The sequence below is a fragment of the Centropristis striata genome, chromosome 12, assembly GCF_030273125.1.
Source record: "Centropristis striata isolate RG_2023a ecotype Rhode Island chromosome 12, C.striata_1.0, whole genome shotgun sequence".
NCBI lineage: Eukaryota > Metazoa > Chordata > Actinopteri > Perciformes > Serranidae > Centropristis > Centropristis striata.
The window spans coordinates 30693809-30715656 of NC_081528.1; the positions used below are offsets into that span (position 1 = coordinate 30693809).

The 21848-nt window shown below is 41.1% G+C and overlaps 1 protein-coding gene across 1 annotated transcript; it reads left to right on the forward strand.

The window, feature by feature from the left end:
- The first annotated feature begins 1064 nt into the window (after nucleotides 1-1064).
- On the forward strand, nucleotides 1065-16346 carry LOC131981701 (neuronal acetylcholine receptor subunit beta-2-like). The gene is made up of 6 exons (XM_059346116.1): nucleotides 1065-1193; nucleotides 9940-10085; nucleotides 10242-10286; nucleotides 10396-10505; nucleotides 14274-15261; nucleotides 16120-16346. Exons 1-6 carry the CDS (start codon nucleotides 1142-1144, stop codon nucleotides 16273-16275), a joined length of 1497 nt encoding a protein of 498 aa, XP_059202099.1. The 5' UTR covers nucleotides 1065-1141; the 3' UTR covers nucleotides 16276-16346.
- Nucleotides 16347-21848: the final 5502 nt, after the last annotated feature.

Consider the following 21848-nt stretch of genomic DNA (forward strand, 5'->3'; position numbering starts at 1 on the left):
CTGGGTCCTTGCAGTTTCCTGCTGCTCTTCTGTTGTCCTGTAGCTGATCCTGACCTTTGAACTCCCTGTGGTTGTAACAGGGAGGAATCACAGTGGGCAATTTCCCCATGGGGATCAATAAAACATCAGATTCAAATGACTTTAAATGACAAGCTGCCAACACCTAAAGGTCCTCGTGCTTCCTACATGAGCTGTCATTCCCTTCCTCCTCCCAGCCTCAGTGAGGGCACAAACAACTAAAGCACAATGTGCTTAATGCAGATAAAAACTGACTTGCTGTCAAAGACCTACTTCTATACAACTCCAGTGTTTGGGTTTAATGGCTTTATATTCTCACCAGCTAACAGAGTGCAGAATTTGAAGAGATAAAGTTTTCTTTTTGTAGTTTTTTGTGTGTTTTGTTTTGTTTTTTTTGCCACAGCTCAACAACAAAAAACGCTTCATGTAGCTGCTCCCTGCTGAGCTTCTTAAAGTGTTTTAATTAAAGTACATTTTCAATGAGGGGATTTCTCCTTTGATTGGAGAAGATACGGTTGGTTTCAGTGGCTGCTGGGCGTTTAATGTTTTCCCTAGGGAGGATTTCTGACTGCTATCGCTTCCTGTTTGTTGTCATGTCACACTGTGTCGATCAAGACGGCAGAGAGTGAAACTGACGCCCGACAGGGGAGCGCACAGGGCGGGCAGGGCGATGTGAGGGACCGGGACGCTTAAATCTTTTATCTGAAGAATGGCCGCTTCGGTGATAACAGGATTGGCGTATCCCCACTAGCTCCTGACCCATATTCCCGAGGAAAAACATTGTTTGCATCGCTCAAAAAGAATTAATCGGGGACTCTGTTCTCTACGGCCGGTTTCCGCTGCGCGCAATCACAGCTCCAGGACCAGCGGTGGAGTCGGTGCGCTCTGGCAGAAAGCATCCAGCCTCGGACAGCAGTCAGTGCTGCTCTCCATGCCTCCGAGCCTCAGCCACCGGAATCCCTCGCAATGAAACCGCTATAAATCCAGCCTTTCTTTCTCTCTTTGTGCTTCACTCTTTTACTAACTTCACATCGGGGGCATACAAAAAGGAGAAAAGCTACGCGAGTGACTCTCTCAATCTGTAAGTTTTCCGCGTGTGTGTCGCACTGGAGGGGAGGAAGCGATGGCAGCCCCGGTGAAAGCAGCGCTGGTTCTCCTGGTTCTCACCGTGGCAAGTGAGTAATCCTTTTAAATCCTCCCGCAACGGGACGGGACAAGGGGGGCTTCTACTTTGCCTATGGGGCTCACAGTCTCAGGCTGTCCATTGTAAAATATATCTCTCTCTCTCTCTGGGCTTCATGCATGCCGATTAATATAATAACTCCGGGAAGTGTTATGAATGGTAGGAATTTGATTTAATGCCACATGCTTTATGGCTTAAATGCCACAACTCCGCATCAATAGGCTAAAACGTAATGCTTTCTGTAAGTTTTTTATTTTTATTTTGTACAAATGTTTAAACCACAGCTTTATTTTGCAGACAAACACGTGATACCGGAAAGCAGGCCGGTGGGAAAAATAGTGGCATTTCCCTGCGTCAGACAGTTTAGCACGTGATTTTACAGCACGCCTCAATTAACTAACTTGCTCCTCTTTTACACAACAAACCCACGGAGTCATAATGGAATTGCTTAACAGGAGCGAGGGGGTGATGATGGAGAAGGGTGCATCTCTTGTGCACACATTCCTCTCCTCAGCTGGATGATGTGGCTCTAATTGCGGACACAAATCTACTTGATGATATCTCATAATGGTATTCTGTGGCCCTCACTGTGCCTAATGGCCTGCAGTGTGTGCCAAGGCCCTCTGATGGTAATAACAGGGACCCTAATGGATTGCCTCTTTACAGAGCTCCTTAATTTATTGCACCTCTATCAGATTATGTGCAATAGAGGAATTTTTTGGGGTGGCTGTGGCTCAGTTAGTAGAGTGGGTCGTCTTCTGATCGGAAGGTTCGATCCCCGACCATGGCAGCCTACATGACGAAGTATCCTTGAGCAAGATGCTGAACCCCAAATTGCTCCCGATGCTGCGTTCATCAGTGTGTGAATGAATTCCCAATGGTGGCAGGTGGCACCAGTGTGCCCTGGTAGCCTCGGCCATCAGTATGAATGTGTGTGTGAATGGGTGAATGTGCGTAGAGTGTAGTGTAAAGCACTTTGGATAAAAGCGCTATATAAGTGCACCCCATTTACCATTTTCTCTTTTGTTTCTATCCATTGAAACAACATATAAGGAGCTGTCCATGGTCCTGAATCAGGTACTGAGGGGGGAGACCCCATTCAGGAGTGCTGAAATGGGATCTCAACGTGTCAGTGCATGATCTGCTGCAGCGATCAACAGGGTAAAAACCCACTACCCATTGTGTCTGCTTCCTCTGATTCACTCAGTGCAGATAGATGGATGGATGGATGGACGAAGTTCTTGCCTATTTGTATATATATATATATATATATATATATATATATATATATATATATATATATGTTACTTCAAGAGCTAATAACTTTTTTTCCTGTTTTTTTTAGTAAAGCTTAACCTATTTTCATTTATATATTTGATTATTTGATCACAATGTTGCAATGTGACACAGTTACAGACATACATTTCTCAGTTTTTTTTGTTATATATAATAAATGTATGATTACTCTTATTATTCACTTTTAGCTTTAACTTTACCCAGTTCAGTTCTATATTTAGTTATGCATCTAAATCTTGAATCTTCAGTATCTTCAGTACTATAAGTGCGCTAAAATTTCAGCTTAGTTATCAAGTATGGCTCTTGTGCAAATCCTGCATTTATGATGTTTCATAAATCTTCTGATTGCACCCCCTTCCATGCACCCCGTCACTTTACCTTTCTTTGACCTCTTTATCCCACGTTTTTGTCGAACAGATGTACCTCTGTCTCTTTTCTCTGACTCTTTCACCATCACCTGCACTCTGTCTGCAGCTGAGGCGTTACATGACTGTGGGTCTGTCCCTCTGATCAAACTTCACCCTGGCTGCTACAGTAAAACGGCTTCTTTCTTTTTTTCATGTCATATTTGTTCCCTCTCCTTCGCTTATGCTGTAACTCATATGACACATTGAGTTCCTCATCACGCACTCCTCTGTCTCTCTCAGTATCAGCTGCAAGTAAATGTGCCAACGTGTGCAACAGCTTCACTTGATTAGATGTTTTGCTCGTTAAATCCAGAGGAGTGCAAAAGGGGGAATCTCACGCTATCTGTGTGTGACATTCCTGACTCTGCTTTTCCGTCGCCCTCGGGTGAAGCTTTACATGTGGATGGGCAGAAATCTGCAGCTCTAAGTTTTGTCCTAAGGCTGTTGTTTCTCACGACTTTAAAGGAGCAGTGTGCAATTCTGGAGATGGATAATTTATCGCTGAGTCTTAACACATTTTACTTGAACATTAAGCTATCTTCCTTGACCAGGACTCCCTTGTTTAAGATATTCTGAATCTCAGAGGGAATATTCCCAGAAAACAAGGTTAAATTAGATTTTAAAAAAAACAAATCTGTCTCCAGAAAGGCATGCTGCACCTTTAAAAACTGCTTTCTCATAACTGCAGATGTGTTTTGTGTCAAGAGGGCTTGACGTCAGTGAGTCAACACTTCATAGTAAACTATTAGTCATTGCCTTGGCACACTTGTTTGGATGTTGCTCTTTGAATGAGGAAAAAGGAGTGTGTGTGGTTTTCAAGCCACAGAGAGCTGCATCAGATGCATTTAGAAGAAACCTAAGCAGTGGTTGCATGTGAGAAGAACACTCAAGGAGAACAAAGACAGAAGAAAGACACTTTTCTGCTGCCGTTGTCTCTTTTCTACACTCTTTAGTAGTTGGTTTAATCCTCGCAGATGGGGTGATGATAAACATTTCGAGAGCAAACAAGCAATAGAAATCCCTCGAGATGCTAAAGAAAAATCTCTCAGGCAGTAGATACACTGCGAGCAATGTAAAACATCGTGCTTGAACTTGACCATGTGTCTGTGGATGCATATGAGTGGCACGTGAATGTCTTTTGTAACACACCTGATACGAGCAGTGTACTGAGCAAAGCCAAAGACAGATGAATCCTAAATTGTTTTGGCCTCAGAAAGGCCACCCCAGATGGCAAAGCACTGAATAATTCACTACCCTAAAAAAGAACATAGAGATGCAGAATTTGGATGCTTTTTCTCTCCGTACACCAGACAGATCCGTACAGCCTGCCCATCCATCTGCATCATCCAAACACAGCAGCAAGGCAGCAGTGTGTCCCAACGTTTCTTTGTTACGATTCTCCCGTTCTGTATGTTGTGATGGAGCCTGTGTGTTGATTCAATCGGGTTTAGAAAGATTCTGAGAAAAATCTTGTCTGATTGTGGTTGAGTCTCCGCTTGTGAGATGATGGCATTTTTATTTTAGCGGCGATGAATTATTAAGGTGTGGAGAGTGCAGTGAGGCAGACAGGAGAGTGTGTGTGCATACATGTGTGATGGGACCTGCTGGTAGACTCCCTAATGCTCTGTCTGTACTTATAGGGACCTCATACACATCTGATTTAAGACTCATCTACAGCCCATACTGCGCTTGTTCGTCAGTCTTTTCTTACGGTCAGATGAAGTCATTTCTCTTTCACAGTTTAGTGTTTTTTTGTGCTTTATGCCAACTTCTTTTCCGTTTTAAGGCGATATGACAGAAATCAGCGAGCAGCCAGAGAAAAGCAAAGGCCGAAGCTGCTACAACGAAGACCAGTCATGGAACCTACTGGATATCAGTCTGATGGCGATTTAGCCTCTGGGGACATGGGCCAGTATTGCTGGGATTCCAGTGTAGCCAGTCGATACCCGGGCCAAGACTTCCTCTTCTGTGCACTGGTCACTGTTTACAGTCTGATTAGCAACTTGAGATGCGAGAATGGTGTTGGAGTTTGGAGACAAAGTCTACAAAGGGATTGTTTCTCTGCATATGAATGTAAATACATTTTAAAATAGCCATAAAAGCTAAATTGTTGTCAGACGATGGCCTATGAGTTCCAAGATTGCATCTGCAATCCTTTTTTTGTTCTCTGCCCATCTAGTTACTTGATCGGTCAAAAATACTCGGACTACAAATGGAAACCAAAATGCTTCCAATGCCGAAACATTTATTTACTCAGATTTCAGTTTATAGAGATAACAACGAATACCACACTGCTTTAGATTAGTTTGAATTCTAAACAAATTATGTGCCTCAGTTTTTCTAAATAAAATCAACCAACCAAACAATCCCATGTGCTGATATAGGGACACTCCAATGATTTATTATCACACATTAATAGAGAAAGGGGAGAACAAAAGAAGGCAACAGCGGCTGATGTTTCCTGTTTTTACTCCCTGATGCTCAACAGTGGTTCCTACATTTTGCATGATTCAACCAATATTGTTATTTCTGTTTTGACTCTGCCTGCCTCATAAATGCCAGTGTCTTTCAAACTCCATTAGCCCAGTAGTAACGCAGGCTTTCTGCAGGTCATAAATGTCATCAGGGTTTCTATTTCTGTGTGCACTGCTGCAGACACTATACAAATGTTGTCAAAGTCTGAGTAGTACTCCTTATGACGAGTAAAATACACTTAATGTCTGCAATCACTCAAAGCTTAATGGTAGAATAGTTTTCCAGCATTTACTTTTTTGTAGCAAATATAATGGTTCAATAACATACTTAACAACAATTCTGCACATTTTGTGGCCAGATGTCTGTCACTGCTTGGCAGTTCAGCAGCTCCTGCTTTTTATTGAGGCTTTAATCCAATTAACCAAAGCACAATGATAAATAAAGCTGAAACAAAGAGCTGGACTAACAGGATTTATAGAAAGTGTGCTCTCAACTCCCAGGGTGCCAAAATAAAACCAGTTTATTTTAATTAAGGAACACATGTGCCATTATGCAGCAGTTTGCACCCTTAGTGCAACAATGAGTTGTTGCCAGGCTGTGATCCCATTAAACAAACTTATGAATCACTGGGATTTCCCATGAATCATGGCTATAATACGCCATGATCCGTTTTCATTTTTATCAGATGATTATGCTAAGCTGTGGATTGTTTTGTCCTACACTTCTTACTGTTGTTTGTTGTTTATTGTGTGTGTGTTCTCCTCTCAAGTGCCTCCGCCTCTTCTGTCTGTCTAATCCTGACAGACAGAGCGTTGGGTTTCAGAGCTCTCTGAAGACACTTACCCTCGAGGTTTAGTGTCATGTCATAGTTGCTCAGATGTCGGACACGTCTTCTCTTCAGAAGGAAGCCTGCTGGACGTTAACGTGGACTGACCAAGTGTAGAATATACACCATGTCTCTTTCCTGCACCTGCCTTTTAAAGCTCAGTGTCTCTTCTCTTCTTTCTGATGTGCCTCAGAAAGCATTTTTTATCTTGGATATATATTGATATGACAGCTGGCAGAATTGCTGAAAACCAGTGCAGGCAAAGTGCCAAAATAAACAATATTCATAGTTGTCTAAAGCTGCCAACTGCACAGTTTTGAGATGTTTGGACTCAAGTTTATTGCTGATGTCAGTTCAAACATGTTTGCACAGCTGCTTCAGTCTGAATGGTTGACTGCGACACTATCTTTTGAGAATTTTGTGCTTTTGTAGCTGAAATCAAACCCGGCTATACAGCTATCATATGCTAAGCTAGGATACTGTCAAACTGTGCACTATTCAAGGCAGCTAGATGATGTAAACCACTGCCAAAGTTATACAATTATCCAATAGCAGAGGTCTTAGAATCAGCTGAACTCCAAAATGTATTATTTTTTCATCAGTTTTTGTTTTTTCTGGGTGAGTTTGCTTTGCGATGACATAGGCAGACCTCAGTTTCCTCTGAGTTTGCTGTGGTCACGACAGATGTCACTTGAAGTCGGCTACATAACCGAAGACTGAGAGTTTTTATGCTTCTCTACGACACAAACTCTCCCCACACCTGACAGGACACTTGCTGACTCATCTGTCTTCTGAATCTTGAATGGTAGTTTCCAAAAATAGGTCTCTAAAACTAGTCTCTAGACTCTAAAGCAAGTGCACCTGTGTGAGGCTTGGTTGCTTAATAAATGTTATAGAGACTGAAAAGAGATAATTGTTGTATCATCCCAATTCTAAAGTATCTGAAGAATATTCCATTTTTATTTTCAATATTTTCTTTGTTGTGTATTCTGTACAAACGACATGTCAACTGTTGCTCTGTGTCTTTTCTTTTGTTCTTTGGGATCTTTTTATCTGAATTTAAAATTTAAGGACAGAGAGTCGTATCCTGTTTGGATCTGTTACATCTGGCTTAGTTTTAGATAAAACTGAGTTGACTGGACTTGTTACTGATATTTGTAACAACTTAGTAAAGCAAGGTGTGGACACAAATATTTACTGGCTCCATGATCAAAGCCAGGCAGGCGCTCAAACGGCCCTTTTCTAAACGGAGAAACTTTTTACAGCAACTTGGAACCTTTTGAGGAGCTCATTGTGTTTCGACTAAAGGGACCAGAATCTTAATTTAGTTCCTGGGCCATTGTACTATCACTCCAGTATTGATTTAGGACAATTTTAAGACTCACTGTTTAACAACATTAAAGCTAGGCTTTGCTGCTACTGCAACAGTAAATGTCATCGCAGTGAGACATAACCTAAGGTTTATTTTCTTTTCAACGTGTTTTTTTTTTTAAAAAGGGTGGGTAAAGTGGACTGCAGGCTGCAGAGGGTGTTTACCCTTGCGACCATCTTCAGCCAATGGGGTGAAGAAACCTTTGAGTTGCCCCTGGACTAAAATTACCTGCAACTTCCTGGTGGAAACTCAACCAAAGGGGCAAAAGAGGAGGCAAAGGTTAAAGAAACCCACATACTGTTGGATGTATCTTCATGCTATAATCTGCCAGATATTATTACCACAGTGCTCATCTGACTTTAAAGGTCCAGACAAAACCTCCATACTTATCGAGATTAGTTACTGTTCTGGTTAAAATTAATCCTAATTATCACACTTTAAGTGCTTTTTGAAGATGGAGTCTAATGCTGCTTTGGGCTGAGATATCCACAGCATTGACCTCTTATGTAATCCACCGCTCTCTCTTTTCTTGTCACCCTCCAGTTTTTATTGTCCTGTAAGAAGGAAAGCCATAGCCAGCAGTCATGTCAAGCAAAGTTTATTTCTGCGGCACACACAAGGCGGTCACAGAAGCCTTCCAGAAAACATGGCACATGAAAACAGATAAAAGAAAAGAGGAAAGAACAGGTACAAGAGAAAAGGCTTTTAAATGAAAGCATTTGTGACAGAGAGTGCCTATTTGCTTGTATGGGAGCACAGGAGAAAACCTGTTTATATTTTATATTTTCAGCAGAGGGACAGCAGACATGCAGATACAGAGAGGTAAAAAGGTGTAATTTAGGTTCACAGGCTGTGCTAATGGAACATTTGAGGTGAAAAGAGGAGCCAAAACAAGTTTAAAATGTACGAAACTCTGGCAACGTCTGTTTTTCAAACCACCCACTATCAATGAAGCCCTGCGACCCTGTCAAACATTGTTCCTTGTTGATTAAACGGGTGAAATCACTTAGACTGCAGATTGCATGCATTGTTAACATGCAATGTATGCAAAATATAGGATCAAATGCCTGGGGAAGAAGGTAGATACAGATTGTTCTATATGTCTGTTTCTCTGTGTTGGACTGTCACTGAATACACCGTGTCATCATGTCCGTGATCTCACCAACAGATTACAGACACACACACGCGCACACATCACATTACTCTCATTACACACTCATTACATCCGAGGACCTAATTGGTGAAACCCAACAGCACGAGATTTATACATCGCTTCACCAACTACTGCTCCGTGTGTGTATGTGCATGCGTGTGCGTGCATGCGTGTGTGTGCGTGCGTGTGTGTTTGTTTGTGTGTGTGTGTTAGTGTGGGTTTTCTCATTGTGATCCTGTTCAAGTATGCTGATAGTCAGAGAGTCAGCACAGGAGGATCAGGATCAGGGAGCTGTCTGTGAATAAAACCAGGATTTTTGTAGTTAATTCATTTCTTCAAGGACTCTGAAAACTTATTTGAGGTCTTAAAGGTCAATGAAAGAAATGCTTAACTGCACCAACTTTCTTCTCTGTTGTGCTCTTGACCTTATCCATTTAGAAGGGGCCGACTATGTTATTGTGCAACTTTTTTTCTTCTTTTACATCAGAGCCACTCTAACCTGTTCACTACGTCAAAACTCCTTCAGAAATGATTCATCCCATCCGGCTGCAGAGCTGGAAAGTTCAACTCAAGGTCGCATCATATTCAAGGTTTATAAGCAGCCACTCTGACTTCTTCCTACATACATCTGCAACATCAAGCAGATCAGATCCCCCACTACATGTGGCCCCAGGTGTCAGGTCACCACACCCGATTTTTTAACGCACACACATTATTCAGTGTGAGGCAACACACCATGTTAACCTGATTTCATCTCACTACTCACTCCACTGAGATGAGGACATTAGGGAAGTCATTTAAGGCAGTTGTGCAGGGTTGTTGTTTGACATTTTTGGCAAGGTGTAGGGAAGATTACATAACAACCAGAGGATATTTTAGCCTCATGAAATAGAAAAGTTGGAATAGCTCCCATGAGGCTCAGACAGTGTGCGGAAGAGATATGGGATATGCTGTTGTTTAATGCTTATGGAATAAATACTCTTTTGCTTTGGTTAAAATGTGCAGAATTGAATATCAAATACACCTGTAGATGGACACTACAATCATTTTCCAGAATGCATGATACGTATTTTACAGTTGTGGCCAAACAGTGTGTTTTCATTCCAACCTGCAGACTGTTCGATCACTTGCGTCTTGGTTGGCCACGTATAATGAACATACTTGCTATTCAACCCTGTTTCTTTTCTGTGTTTGTGTATGTGTGTGCAGCTGCCATGTGTGCGGAGGTGGAGGAGCGGCTGGTGAGTCACCTGTTGTCTCCAGAGCGCTACAACAAGCTGATCAGACCAGCTGTCAACAACAGCCAGCAGGTCACCATTTACATCCAGGTGTCTCTGGCCCAGCTGATCAACGTGGTGAGGAAACACACACTCTGTCCATATCGACACAGATGCTGTTATTATAGAGGGGTGTCCTGCTTATTTAAGTTCATTTAAGAAAACACATGGTGGAGATTATGCTGTGAGGATGAGTTCAGCCATCCACGAACTGTCTCCCTGTCTGTGTTTCAGAACGAGAGGGAGCAGATCATGACCACCAACTGTTGGCTCAGTCAGGTTTGTGTCCCCACTTGTCCTCTTGTTCTCATTTTTTGTGATTGTGTCCAAATGCATTTTTTGTGTTTCTATACTTGTGTGAGTGTGTGCGTGTGCTCTTCTTCATCAGGTATGGAATGACTACAGATTAATGTGGGACCCTGAAGAGTACGAGGGAATCAAGAAAATCCGGCTCCCGTCACAACACATCTGGCTGCCGGACATAGTCCTCTACAACAAGTACGTCTGACCTGTGAAAGACAGAATGTGTGTGTGTGTGTGTGTGTGTGTGTGTGTGTGTGTGTGTGTGTGTGTGTGTGTGTGTGTGTGTGTGTAAAGTGATTAAAAGAGGAACAAACACAAACAATGAACAACTTTATTCTGAAGCCCCATTTTCCTAAAATGCTTTTCCATATCCTCTTATTTCTTCTATCCTCTTATCTCGCCTTTTTTAAAATCCTTTTTTAGGATAATGAATGCAACCAAAATGTTTTGTTATCACTGTCTAGACACCCTCATGATGATGAGTGATCTTTTAAGGGATGAGAGATTACCGGTTTTGCAGCGAAAGACACAGGGACATATTAAAGTTACAAAATCTGCAGATTAGACAATGGTGTCTTTTGTCACACCTTTGATGTCCATATGAAATAATCACATGTCACGTTTGAGAAAAAACAAGACTGTCCTCCCTCAAAAACTGTCCTGAAAGGTAATTTGTAAAGCAGCTTGTTATGACCCATATTTAAGTTTATTATAAGACAGTGCCCTCCTGTGGCCGTAGTCATTATGACAGCAGCAACGAAGGAAGTCAGGTGATGAAGTATAAAGAGTGAGAAAGTCCTACGAGGGTTGACAAGTCAAGCAAACACTGGACTTAGACCCACGAGTGCACTGTTTGAAACCCACATGAAACCAAAAGTCAGTGTATTTTAAGCCAGGTAACATACTTAACTTTCATAACGTACATAACATACTTATGTCACGTAGATTAACTTACGTTTTTAATTCAAGTAGCGTAACAAATGCTACTTAAATGACTTTTCCTAACCCTAACCAAGTAGTTCTGTTGCCTAAACCCAACAAAACTGCAACTATTTCCCAACATTAACCATGTGTTTAAAAGGGAGACGTTACATTTAGGTATAAGAAGATGTTGATCAACTGCCACCAGTAAGGGGCGCTAATTTATGAAACGCTCCTGTGGGCTGTATTAGAGGTAGGAACATGGTTCAGCTGCATTTCACAATATGTATAATAATATATACGAACCATAGCCTCACACAGTCATTATAAGTGAACTATGATGCGACAACAAACCCGTACATTATGTGTTTTTGAACATTGAGCAGGGCTGCACGAAACCCTGAGGTGAGAACCTTTTCACTTTGGGCGCACATTTCAAAATCGTCTTGCAGCTGTATAAAATGCCTCCAAGGCAAAATCAATACATGAGAAGGTTGATGCTGTAATAAGTTAATTCAAGGAGAAATTAGACCCACTGCCTCTATCCAGTGAAGTGTTAGCTGACAGACAAGACGCCTTTTGGACCTCACTCACGCACTCATATAGGTCAACACCTGGGTCTTTCCCCGTCGGCTGGTTTCTTATAAAACATTTACCTTTATCATAAAAATGTTGTTAATATAGGTTCTTGCTGGGTTGTCTAAAAATAGGTTTAACCAGAATACATCTTTTAAGTTCCTTAATGGTGGCAGATGATTTATATTTATTTATTTTATTCTGTCAGGATAATCTTTCTAGATATGTTATTGTAATACTCATTTTGGCCACAAGAGGAGGAAGTGCACCACGACCCCATGATAAAAATAGGACTAAAAGTATTTATGTTTATTCACAGTTGAGTTTTATTTGTTCATGCACTCTAAACACAAAGGTGTATATATATATATATATATTACGTAACATTACTGTCATGTCTTTGTTTTGGTTATACATTTATTTTTTAATTAAAACTCACCTAGAGGAAAACATGAATGCCTTCAGTCCAACAACAAACCACAACAAATGATCCTGACGGGGAAAAAAAACACCTGCGAAAAACTTGAATTATCCTGGCAAAAGGCTTTTCCCCACTTATTGAAACCAGATTAAGAAAATAGATCACAAGATTTATTTTTCATAGTTGCCTCTCAGGGTGCTGTATGAAGCCCTTAATCTGAAAAACACAGTGAAACTCAGTAAACTCCATATACAAATATAGGCCGTGTGGTATACAATCAAAAGCTCCAGAGCATATATCAAATGGACCTGGTGGTTTTATTATTTATTAACAGTTGTATCTAAAGTCAAGACTAAACCTGAGACTGAGACGGTTCAACAGGCTCACAGCTGTGTGGCTGTGTAGCCTCTGTGTTCTGGTCAGCAGTGTGACCCCGCAGTTCATACAGGACTGGTAAGCATTAAACTTTGATGAACACAGATTGCTGGTCAGCTAAAGACCACATAAAGAGCATAATGGCTTAAGAGGCAAAACGATAGGAGATGATCAGCACTGCTTTACGACTTCAGGTTGAGTTCTCCGGCCAAGTGTGAGGGACCCGGAGTTGATGTAGGCAGGTGGGGCCTCTGCATTTTTAATTAGTCTGCATATTCACAGCAGGGCCCAAAGCATTAGAGACCGAGTGTGATGGTTGGATTCCTGACCTACTTTATAATTGATAGGCCACTTATCTATAATGCATCACCTTCAGCCATGGAAAAAAGTCAGTCTCAGCAGATTTGAGGTGAGGGGAGGGGGCAGTTGTTGGCATGTTGCTGGGACGTGTGCCAGTTTGAGCTCCTCCCTTGAGATGATGATCACACATTCTTCAACTTTCAGCACACATAACTGTTGCATGTGTCACCTCTGCAGAAACACGGTAACAGTCATGAAATTATCTCAACACGCCATCAGTCACCACAGAAAACATTCTTATTCAAGAAAACTTTTAGCCTCTTGATGACACTTTCTGTTGTTAACTCAGTAGCACTAATATTGTGAGCTACTGTAGCTCAAGCTGTAATGGATTCAACAGATGATTTCATAGATTTGAACCAGTGAAGCAGCAGAGTGGTTCTCATAAAGTGAAGCTGAAGATCCTTTCAGTTAACGGCATGATGGAGCCTTATGGCGAAGCACTTAAGGGAGCTTTCACAACCAAAAGTTTAGTCCATTTCAATCGAGCTCTGCTGCAGTGAAATCCTTGTTGAGATGTGTTTGGTCGCTTGTGAACGCTCCAATTGTAATCTGGTGCATTTAGTAAGATGTACACAGAGCGACAGGCGCAACATGACTGGGAGAGGACTGACTTGGACTTCTGCTGAAGTCCGATGTTTGCTTGACATCTGGGCCAAATAACACAAAAAGGGAAATAAAGTCCCCAAAACAATGACATTTATCAAAAAAAAAGATCAACTGGAGGAGAAAAGATTTGTGCGAACGATAGATCAGTACTCTAATATTTCTGTTTGGCACCACATTGCCTTGTTTTTCTCCATGTTTACATTTTCCACTGCTAGTATATGGAGCCTGAAAATCTTTTTTTTTGTTGTTGTTGGTCTGCTTACATTTCTGCATTGTGAACGCAAACCAAACTAAATACAAAATGAACCAAAAGTATCAATTTCACTCTGATTCGGTCTAACCAAACAGAATTGGGTTTTGAAAGTGCCCTAAGTCACACTTGCATTAGGTGATTGGCTGCTCCATTGGTCCTTCCTCATCATTGGTTCAACTACCAGCTTCCTCCACCTCTTTATTAAACAACAATTTAAAATTCATGTATCACCCTAACCCTCAGATTTGATATTCAAGTAATTGTAACAATAAACCAATCTATAAAGCAGCATAAATACAGTCAAGTATGCCAGACTTCCTCTTCTTGCCACTTCCTCCAATCACCCAAAGTTCTTCTAAGATAAATGTAATATTTAATCCCTCCAGTGTGTTCTGAAGGTTATCTGTTGTTTCTTTTGCTTACCTCCTACATTTTTATCTCCCCTCAGTGCTGATGGGACCTACGAAGTCTCTTTCTACTCCAATGCTGTGGTCTCCAACAACGGCGAGGTGGCCTGGCTCCCACCAGCTATCTACAAGTCGGCCTGCAAAATTGAAGTCCGTGATTTCCCTTTTGACCAGCAGAACTGCACGCTCAAGTTTCGCTCTTGGACGTACGACCACACGGAGATCGATCTCATCCTCCTCAGTGACTTCGCTTCACGAGACGACTTCAAGCCCAGCGGTGAGTGGGATATTGTTTCGCTTCCCGGACGTAAAAACGAAGACCCTAATGATATCAGGTACCTGGATATCACCTATGACTTTATTATCAAGAGAAAACCTCTCTTCTACACCATCAACCTGATCATTCCCTGTGTCCTGATCACGTCGCTGGCTATTCTGGTTTTCTACCTCCCGTCAGACTGTGGTGAGAAGATGACTCTCTGCATCTCTGTCCTCTTGGCCCTGACTGTGTTTTTACTCCTAATCTCAAAGATTGTGCCACCCACTTCTTTAGCAGTGCCTCTGATCGGAAAGTACCTAATGTTTTCAATGGTGCTGGTCACCTTCTCCATCGTCACCAGCGTTTGCGTGCTCAATGTGCACCACCGGTCCCCCAGTACGCACACGATGCCTCCTTGGGTCAAGCGTGTCTTCCTGTACCAGCTCCCCTCTTTCCTCTTCATGCGGAGACCCGGTAGCTCCAACATCCGCGAGAAGTTCCGGAAAAAACACCAGCAGCGATCATACTCCGACCATAAGCTGCGTGGAGCCGACGGAGGGACCGGAAGTCCAGGAATGACAGATTCCTCCTCTTCCTTCTTTGTGAATGAGGAGTCGGCCAAACGATACGGCTGGAAGATCAGCGACTTGTCAGAGAACACAGAGTTCAGGAAGAGGATGACACTCAAATGCAAAGTTGACATGGAGGATGCCGTGGACGGGGTTCGCTACATCGCTGAGAAGATGAAGAGCGAGGATGATGATGAAGGGGTAGGTATATCTGCATGTCCATGTGTGTCTAAATATGCGAAGAAAGCTTTCAAGGCTTGTTTTTAGTCACACTAGCAGCTTGGCAATATGATAACAATATTCATCTGTTGATCCGTCCAGAACTTTCATCCTGACTGATATTCTTCAGCAAATACAGTATATAGATTGAAGTGAGCTTCCAATTTTATCGAAATCAAAAGCAGGCAAAATCGAAAATTTGACCATATGGCCATATACAATGTAGCCTAGCTTTGTAGCCCTTTATAGGGAACTCATTGAAATAATTGGAAATTGAACATTTCAACCCCTAAAATGTTTTGGAGGATATTAAAAGACTTGTGACTTTTCTCAAAATGTTAAATTTTTTTGTTACATATCAAGGTCAATTGAGTTATAACGATGATAATTATATTATTATTGTAATAACTGGACAGATGCCATGGTTTCGTTATCTGTGACGTAGCATGCTCTTTGCTGATTGGCTGAGAGAAATCCATGTATTTCTACGACCTCATGGAGAGGCATGGGGAGCCCATTTTGGATATCTGCTGAAGTTACCAAATACGGTTCTTATCCCAATAAAGGGTTAAAGAAGAATTTGAGAATGTGTTTAATAGTTGTCACTGTCAGGATGTAGGTTCATAACCTGTTAACCTTTACAAATCCATTTTCAATAGTCTAACAGTGGCATAGCCTTCAGTGCTGAAAAACAAGTTAAAATAGAAAAAGTGCCTATCCATAGAGCAAATCCGTCAACAGATTTGAATCAGTGAATTATAAGTTTGTACACCTCAATAAAAGATTAAATATATTATAACAGAACAATGGTAACTTTTAAAAACTAACCTTTCTCTGCAGATAATTGAAGACTGGAAGTACGTTGCCATGGTGATTGACCGTCTCTTCCTGTGGATCTTTGTGTTCGTGTGTGTGGTCGGGACGCTGGGCCTCTTCATGCAGCCTCTGTTTAATAGTTACAACACTCCCATTGTCGATGAACTGGACCATGACTAAAGTCTGCAGCATCATCATGAACTTTGAGTGCCCCCCAGAAAAACAGAGCTCCGACAACATTTTAACACACAAACTCAAATGTCCGCCTCGCACCGCACGCTCACTGGGAGATTATAACAATGCACTTTAGCCTTCATCCTCCACCTGCTCCCTTTCTTACCTCCTCCACTTGTCCCCTTCATCCTCCATGTGTCCACCCACCCTCCGCTCCACTAACCTGTCCTCAACTGGGATTTGATTATGTCAGTTGATTAAAGGATAATTCGGTTTATAACAACTTAGGTCACATTTTGGACTAGATATCGGGGGCTTGTGCCTCAACCACTTGTTTACCAGGAGAACCTCCAGACTTAAAGCTGTCACACCAATCACAGATTTTCACCTGAAAAATAGGGCCTACCGAAAATGTATGCGGGGAAAAAAATTGTCCGACCCACTTGATTTCAGTGGATTTCTGCCTGCGAAAATATAGTTTTGAGTCGTGAAAAATTTAGTTCAAACCTCAAGGTCATAGGTCATATCTAGCTTGCTGCCAAAATGGAGGAATACCTTAATTATTCGGTTTCTCAACACCGGATATTGTGCAACAAATACTGCGATGACTACCTCAACATCCAAATAAAATACATAATATTGCTTGAGCTCGCCCAGCAGCTGGGATACGATGAAAATGATAATGAAGATGATGTCAACAACATAATGCAGAGACTTATCGGCTTCCCAAATGTGATGCTAATGCTAACTTTTGTAGCTAGCCCTTTTTGATGACCAACATATGAAGTTAACAAGTGCATATTGGTATATAAGCTGGAGTGGAAAATATATCATGGCAATGCGAACAATTTGCGCCTGACCTGATGTGCATAGTGGTCATGCATAGAATTTGCATGTCGATTTCCTGTATTCCTGCACTGCATTTACACATTGCACTGATGAGTAGCTGCTTTTATTTGGATGAGAAAACAACATTGTCTATTGTTGCATCAATCACAACATTCGACATTGGCCTAGCTTAATTATTGTAGTTGTATGTGCACACAGCAATTGATTTAGTGTGCGGAATGATGTCATTATCAAAGTGACAATGGCCAAAACTATGGAAACAAGACCCAAGTTATAATAAACCAGAATTATCTTTTAATTCAAGACATGAAGGGAAACGTCCAGTAAGCCATGATGCTCTTTTTTGGGGGATCAATACAGATAAGCAGTTGCCAATGTTTGAAATGTATCAGCATTTTTAAAAAGAGACGGTTAAATTAAAAGTGTGTTGACCCTTATCACTGCTCACAAAGGTTTACCTAGCCAACAGCAACTCAGGACTTTTTCTGTTTAGAACAGACTTGGTTTTGCTCTTTGCTACTATGTATCTTGCTGTGGCTTAATCAAATTTTAATGGCCCTAACGTGGCATGCATGTATACAACAAGGCACTGTTCTTTATTTTTACTTTTTTACTTGTTGGCTCAAAGAGAGAAAGAGCCCACAGATCAACAAAGAGGCTGAATTTGCAGATATGGGTGTCACGTCGGCAACACACATACACACACACACACACACACACACACACACACACACACACACTTGCAGATACATTGAAGAAGATCACCTCCCTCTGTCCTTCTGCCAATAGCACACATAAAGTATTAATTTCTAATATTTGCCTTGAACATGAGAGCGAGAGGGGCTGTTCAACTCCTCAAATAATAATGAATTGGTGTGTGAGGGAGGCCAGCCTGTTTTTACCCTCACACACACTCACTGTGTGGACTGATGAATAATAATGATAATAACAGAGTGATCAAATGTATGACAAGCTGTGGGTTTTAAATGACGGAGGGATGTTACAAAAGTGCTAAAAAAGAGCAAAACTCCAAACCAATGATCATTAGGCTGCTGTTACTGTCCATGCTACTTTTAAAGGTACAGTACGCTGGTTTCATTGAAGCAGTGCTCGTCAGCATCCATCACCAAGAAAACCAGCAGCAATAATATTGTACAGTATTTTATACACACCAACCTGGGGCAACTAAGCCCAACAGCCAAACAGCCTGGTTCTTCACTTGCTTCATCTTCCATTATAATGTATGCTTGATTATCGCAGTCTACTCTCAGAGACTTTACTTGAATCAGTGTCGAGTAATTATTTCATAGCGGTATTATAACCTGTCACCTTCATGACGCACTCGTCTGTCACTGCTGCCAACGTTAGCCAAGGAAAAGGTCTACTGTACTAATCCAGCTGTGTTGATTTATTTCATCTTTGATTTTTCAGTGGATGGAATCAAACGTATATATTTTTTCTTTTTCTTCCCACTGGCCAGTCATGTTGTTGAGATTTGTCTGTCTAGACAATAAATGCTGAGAATTACAGGAAGGGACTTGATGGGAGGAGCTGATGTCTTGATAAGTGGATCAATAAATGGAATTGAAACAAACAAGCAGACCTGATGAATCATGTGAGCATTACTTGTTTATTCTCATGGAATGTACAAAATACGTGAACGTAGCTACCGTAAAGATAGAAAATGCCAAAATGCCAGACGTGACCATATTTTGAGTGGTGCTCGGGAGGAGAAAGGGATAGATCGAACTGAGAACCCGGGAACACTATGCACGCCCACCTATACCTGCAACCTGACCATTAGCATAGCAGACGCTAAGTTAGCTGCCAGGTAACACTAGCTCTAGGTAGCTAGCTTGATTAACAAGGTGCATCTGCAATTCACATTAACTGTCATATTAATGCGGATACAAACTTTGCTGAGCGAAAAATTGGGTTAAACCAAATGTAATTGAAGAAAATTAAACTCAAAATTATAGGTTTGAGGTTGGCAGAACTCAAAATTGTAGTTTTTTTTTAACACATGAAAGATTAATTACTTAAAGAAAAAAGTTTTCAAAACGTAAGACTTTTAGTTTGCCTCAAAACTCAAATAGAAAGACACATTCTTCTTGGCGAATAAAACATTACAATTCATGAACACACTGTAAAACAGATGAGCATTGCTTTACCTCTGTCCTGACAGGTTGTCTTGTCAATCTCAAGATTGCCAAGATTGCCTTAAACATAACTTCCTTTATTGTTGATTTACTCTTAATGGGTTCATTAATGACAAAATGAACATCATGCTGTATTTAAGAAGATTAAAGAGAAAATGTTTATTGAAGTTATACATTCAGTGAGAAGTTGAGTCTTTTCCTCATAGACTTCTATACAATCTGACTTCATTTTGCATCCAGCGAAGATGGCCACAGTCTGTTATCATCTTCTCCTTCAGTGTTTCATTCAACATTATAAACAAGTCTCAGTTTGTATGTTAGCTCTTTGAGGCTTCTCTCACTGTCTCTCCTCTAGCTTTCTCTCTCCCACCTGTTTATTTCAGTATCACCTTGTTAAGCACAAGATAAAGTAAAAGCTTAGACCTCCTTCAGGCTCTTTTTCTCCAACCTCACACATTTCCAGCCACACTGAGATGACTCAAAACTAAGCACAATCTTGGGGCAGTTGGCCTTTTCTGACAGAAGTTTCCGGAGTGCACGTGTGTGAACTCTCCGGAGCCAGGGCTAAATGTTAGTCAGCTGACTAAGGCTTCATTAGACAGTCTTGTATCCCCGGGGTTTGCAACTTCGCCTTCTGTTAGCTTAAGATGTCAGCGAGGCGGTATGACCGCTAAAGGGACACAGCATGTGAATGAACACACACATAATCACAAATCTGGAAAGTCTTATGTGTGATGAAGCTTTCCCCTCTTTATCAGATAGCAGCTGCTTTGCCTAAAATGTTGTGTGGACCTATAAAAGAGCCAGAAGCATCATATTAAGCTTGTTGTTCACATGCCACTGATAATCATCTCCAACAAGCAACATCAGGTATAATCAGAGTATTCAAAACTCAATGTAATAGCATTTTCTTTCAGTGTCTGCATTAATGTTTTAAGATGGTTTTCCTGAAAACAAATGTACATGAGATGCTTTTTTTCCCAAGATATGACTGCATCATAATTTTCCATCTTACATCACATCAGTCACACTCGCACACACACACACACACACAGACGCGCTCAGAGTCAAACAGTGACATAATCCTACAGACACAGTGACAGCCATTGAATTGGAGTTGGGTTCAGCAATTATAGCTCATACTCGTTCCCCCATCCTCCCTCCGTACGACTCGTAAATTAGATACTTGACATCTGCATCAATTTCCATTAAGAGTGTGACCACACGAGGTTGGGGTGGGTTGGAGGAGCTGATGGGTGAAAGGGTGGTGTGGGTGATTATGTGTCACATTTTTTTTTCTTTTTTTCTAAACGTCATACAAATGTCATATCCGTTACTTTCTGTTGCATTTTTTTTTGCTCATTTTCTTTAGTTGAAAAGTCAACAATAAGGATTCCTGAAACTCTCTGGTGAGCTTTACAGTATTATTATTTTTATTTTTTTTAATCGAGTCATTCACAGCCTTAAAGATGGAATTATTTTATTAAATTTTCTTTTCAGTTGTTGGAGCATCTTTTTGTTTTTGGTCTGTATTTTGAGGTTAATTTGGGCCCCCTGTTTCCCCCCTAATTTCCGCCCATGGCCGTTGCGGTTAACTCCCTCTGTTGGTCTGGAGAGAGTATGGCAGCAAGGAGTTTCTCCAGGATGGCCTGTGTTTGCAAGGAATATTTCTGAAGGAGTATTTATTGGAAAGCAAGAGTGCTAAACCACATTTCTGTCCTCATGAAAAATCTCGGATTTCAAATATAATGTGACTATATAGCAATTTGCTTGTAGTGCTCAAAACAACAACAACAACAACAACATCATCAACTCAACAGCACTGTCTCTTTCTAGAAATCATGACACTTTGAGCAGTTTCATGTAGATACTATAATAAAAAGTTCCTACCTGGCTATGTTTAACCCAATAACATCCTGATAGAGTTGCAGGTCTTGCAGTGGAAGGACATTCCTCTGGACAAACTGTTAACATTTTATAAATTAGCTATCAGTACACACTGAAACTAAATATATTTAAATTAATATAAGGCTTCCTGTCAATCCAACCAGTGCTGAAACTGTTTACAAGTTTGTGCAGGGAGGTAGAAAGTATAGGAAGCTTTGAATCTGCAGTTATAAACTTATCATCTTAGAGTTGCAGAATGGTCACGAAAATAATTTAAAGGAACAAAAATACATTTGTTGTTCAGTGGTGACAAACTTCACTCAGGCATAGTCTGCTGACTGTAGGTTTAAGTTTTCAAACTGGAATTCAGCAGAACACACAATTTATACCCTTATCTGTCTGCCCACACAAAATACACTTATATATAATAATAATAATATGTATTTTCATCTATTTAGCAGTTTACCACTCCTCAAACATAACTGCACCACCAGGCCTATTCTTCAAGAGGAAAAAAAAGAGAAAAGTCAGCCAGAGAGAGTTGGTGTTATGGTCTCCAGGTCTGATCATGAAGCGTGACAGAGGAGATGAGACTGGATGAGTAAGGGAGGAGGTGGTGGCTATAGATGGTACAGGGCGGTAGAGAACGAAGGGAGCAAGGTATGATAGAGGGAGACAGGGATG

Bases quoted from the DNA above. Each gene is read 5' to 3' on its own strand.
- LOC131981701 (XM_059346116.1), top strand. From the start codon at position 1,142: ATGGCAGCCCCGGTGAAAGCAGCGCTGGTTCTCCTGGTTCTCACCGTG. The intron at 1,194-9,939 runs GTGAGTAATCCT...ATGTGTGTGCAG, and splicing joins CCTGGTTCTCACCGTGGCAA to CTGCCATGTGTGCGGAGGTG. The intron at 10,506-14,273 runs GTACGTCTGACC...ATCTCCCCTCAG, and splicing joins GACATAGTCCTCTACAACAA to TGCTGATGGGACCTACGAAG.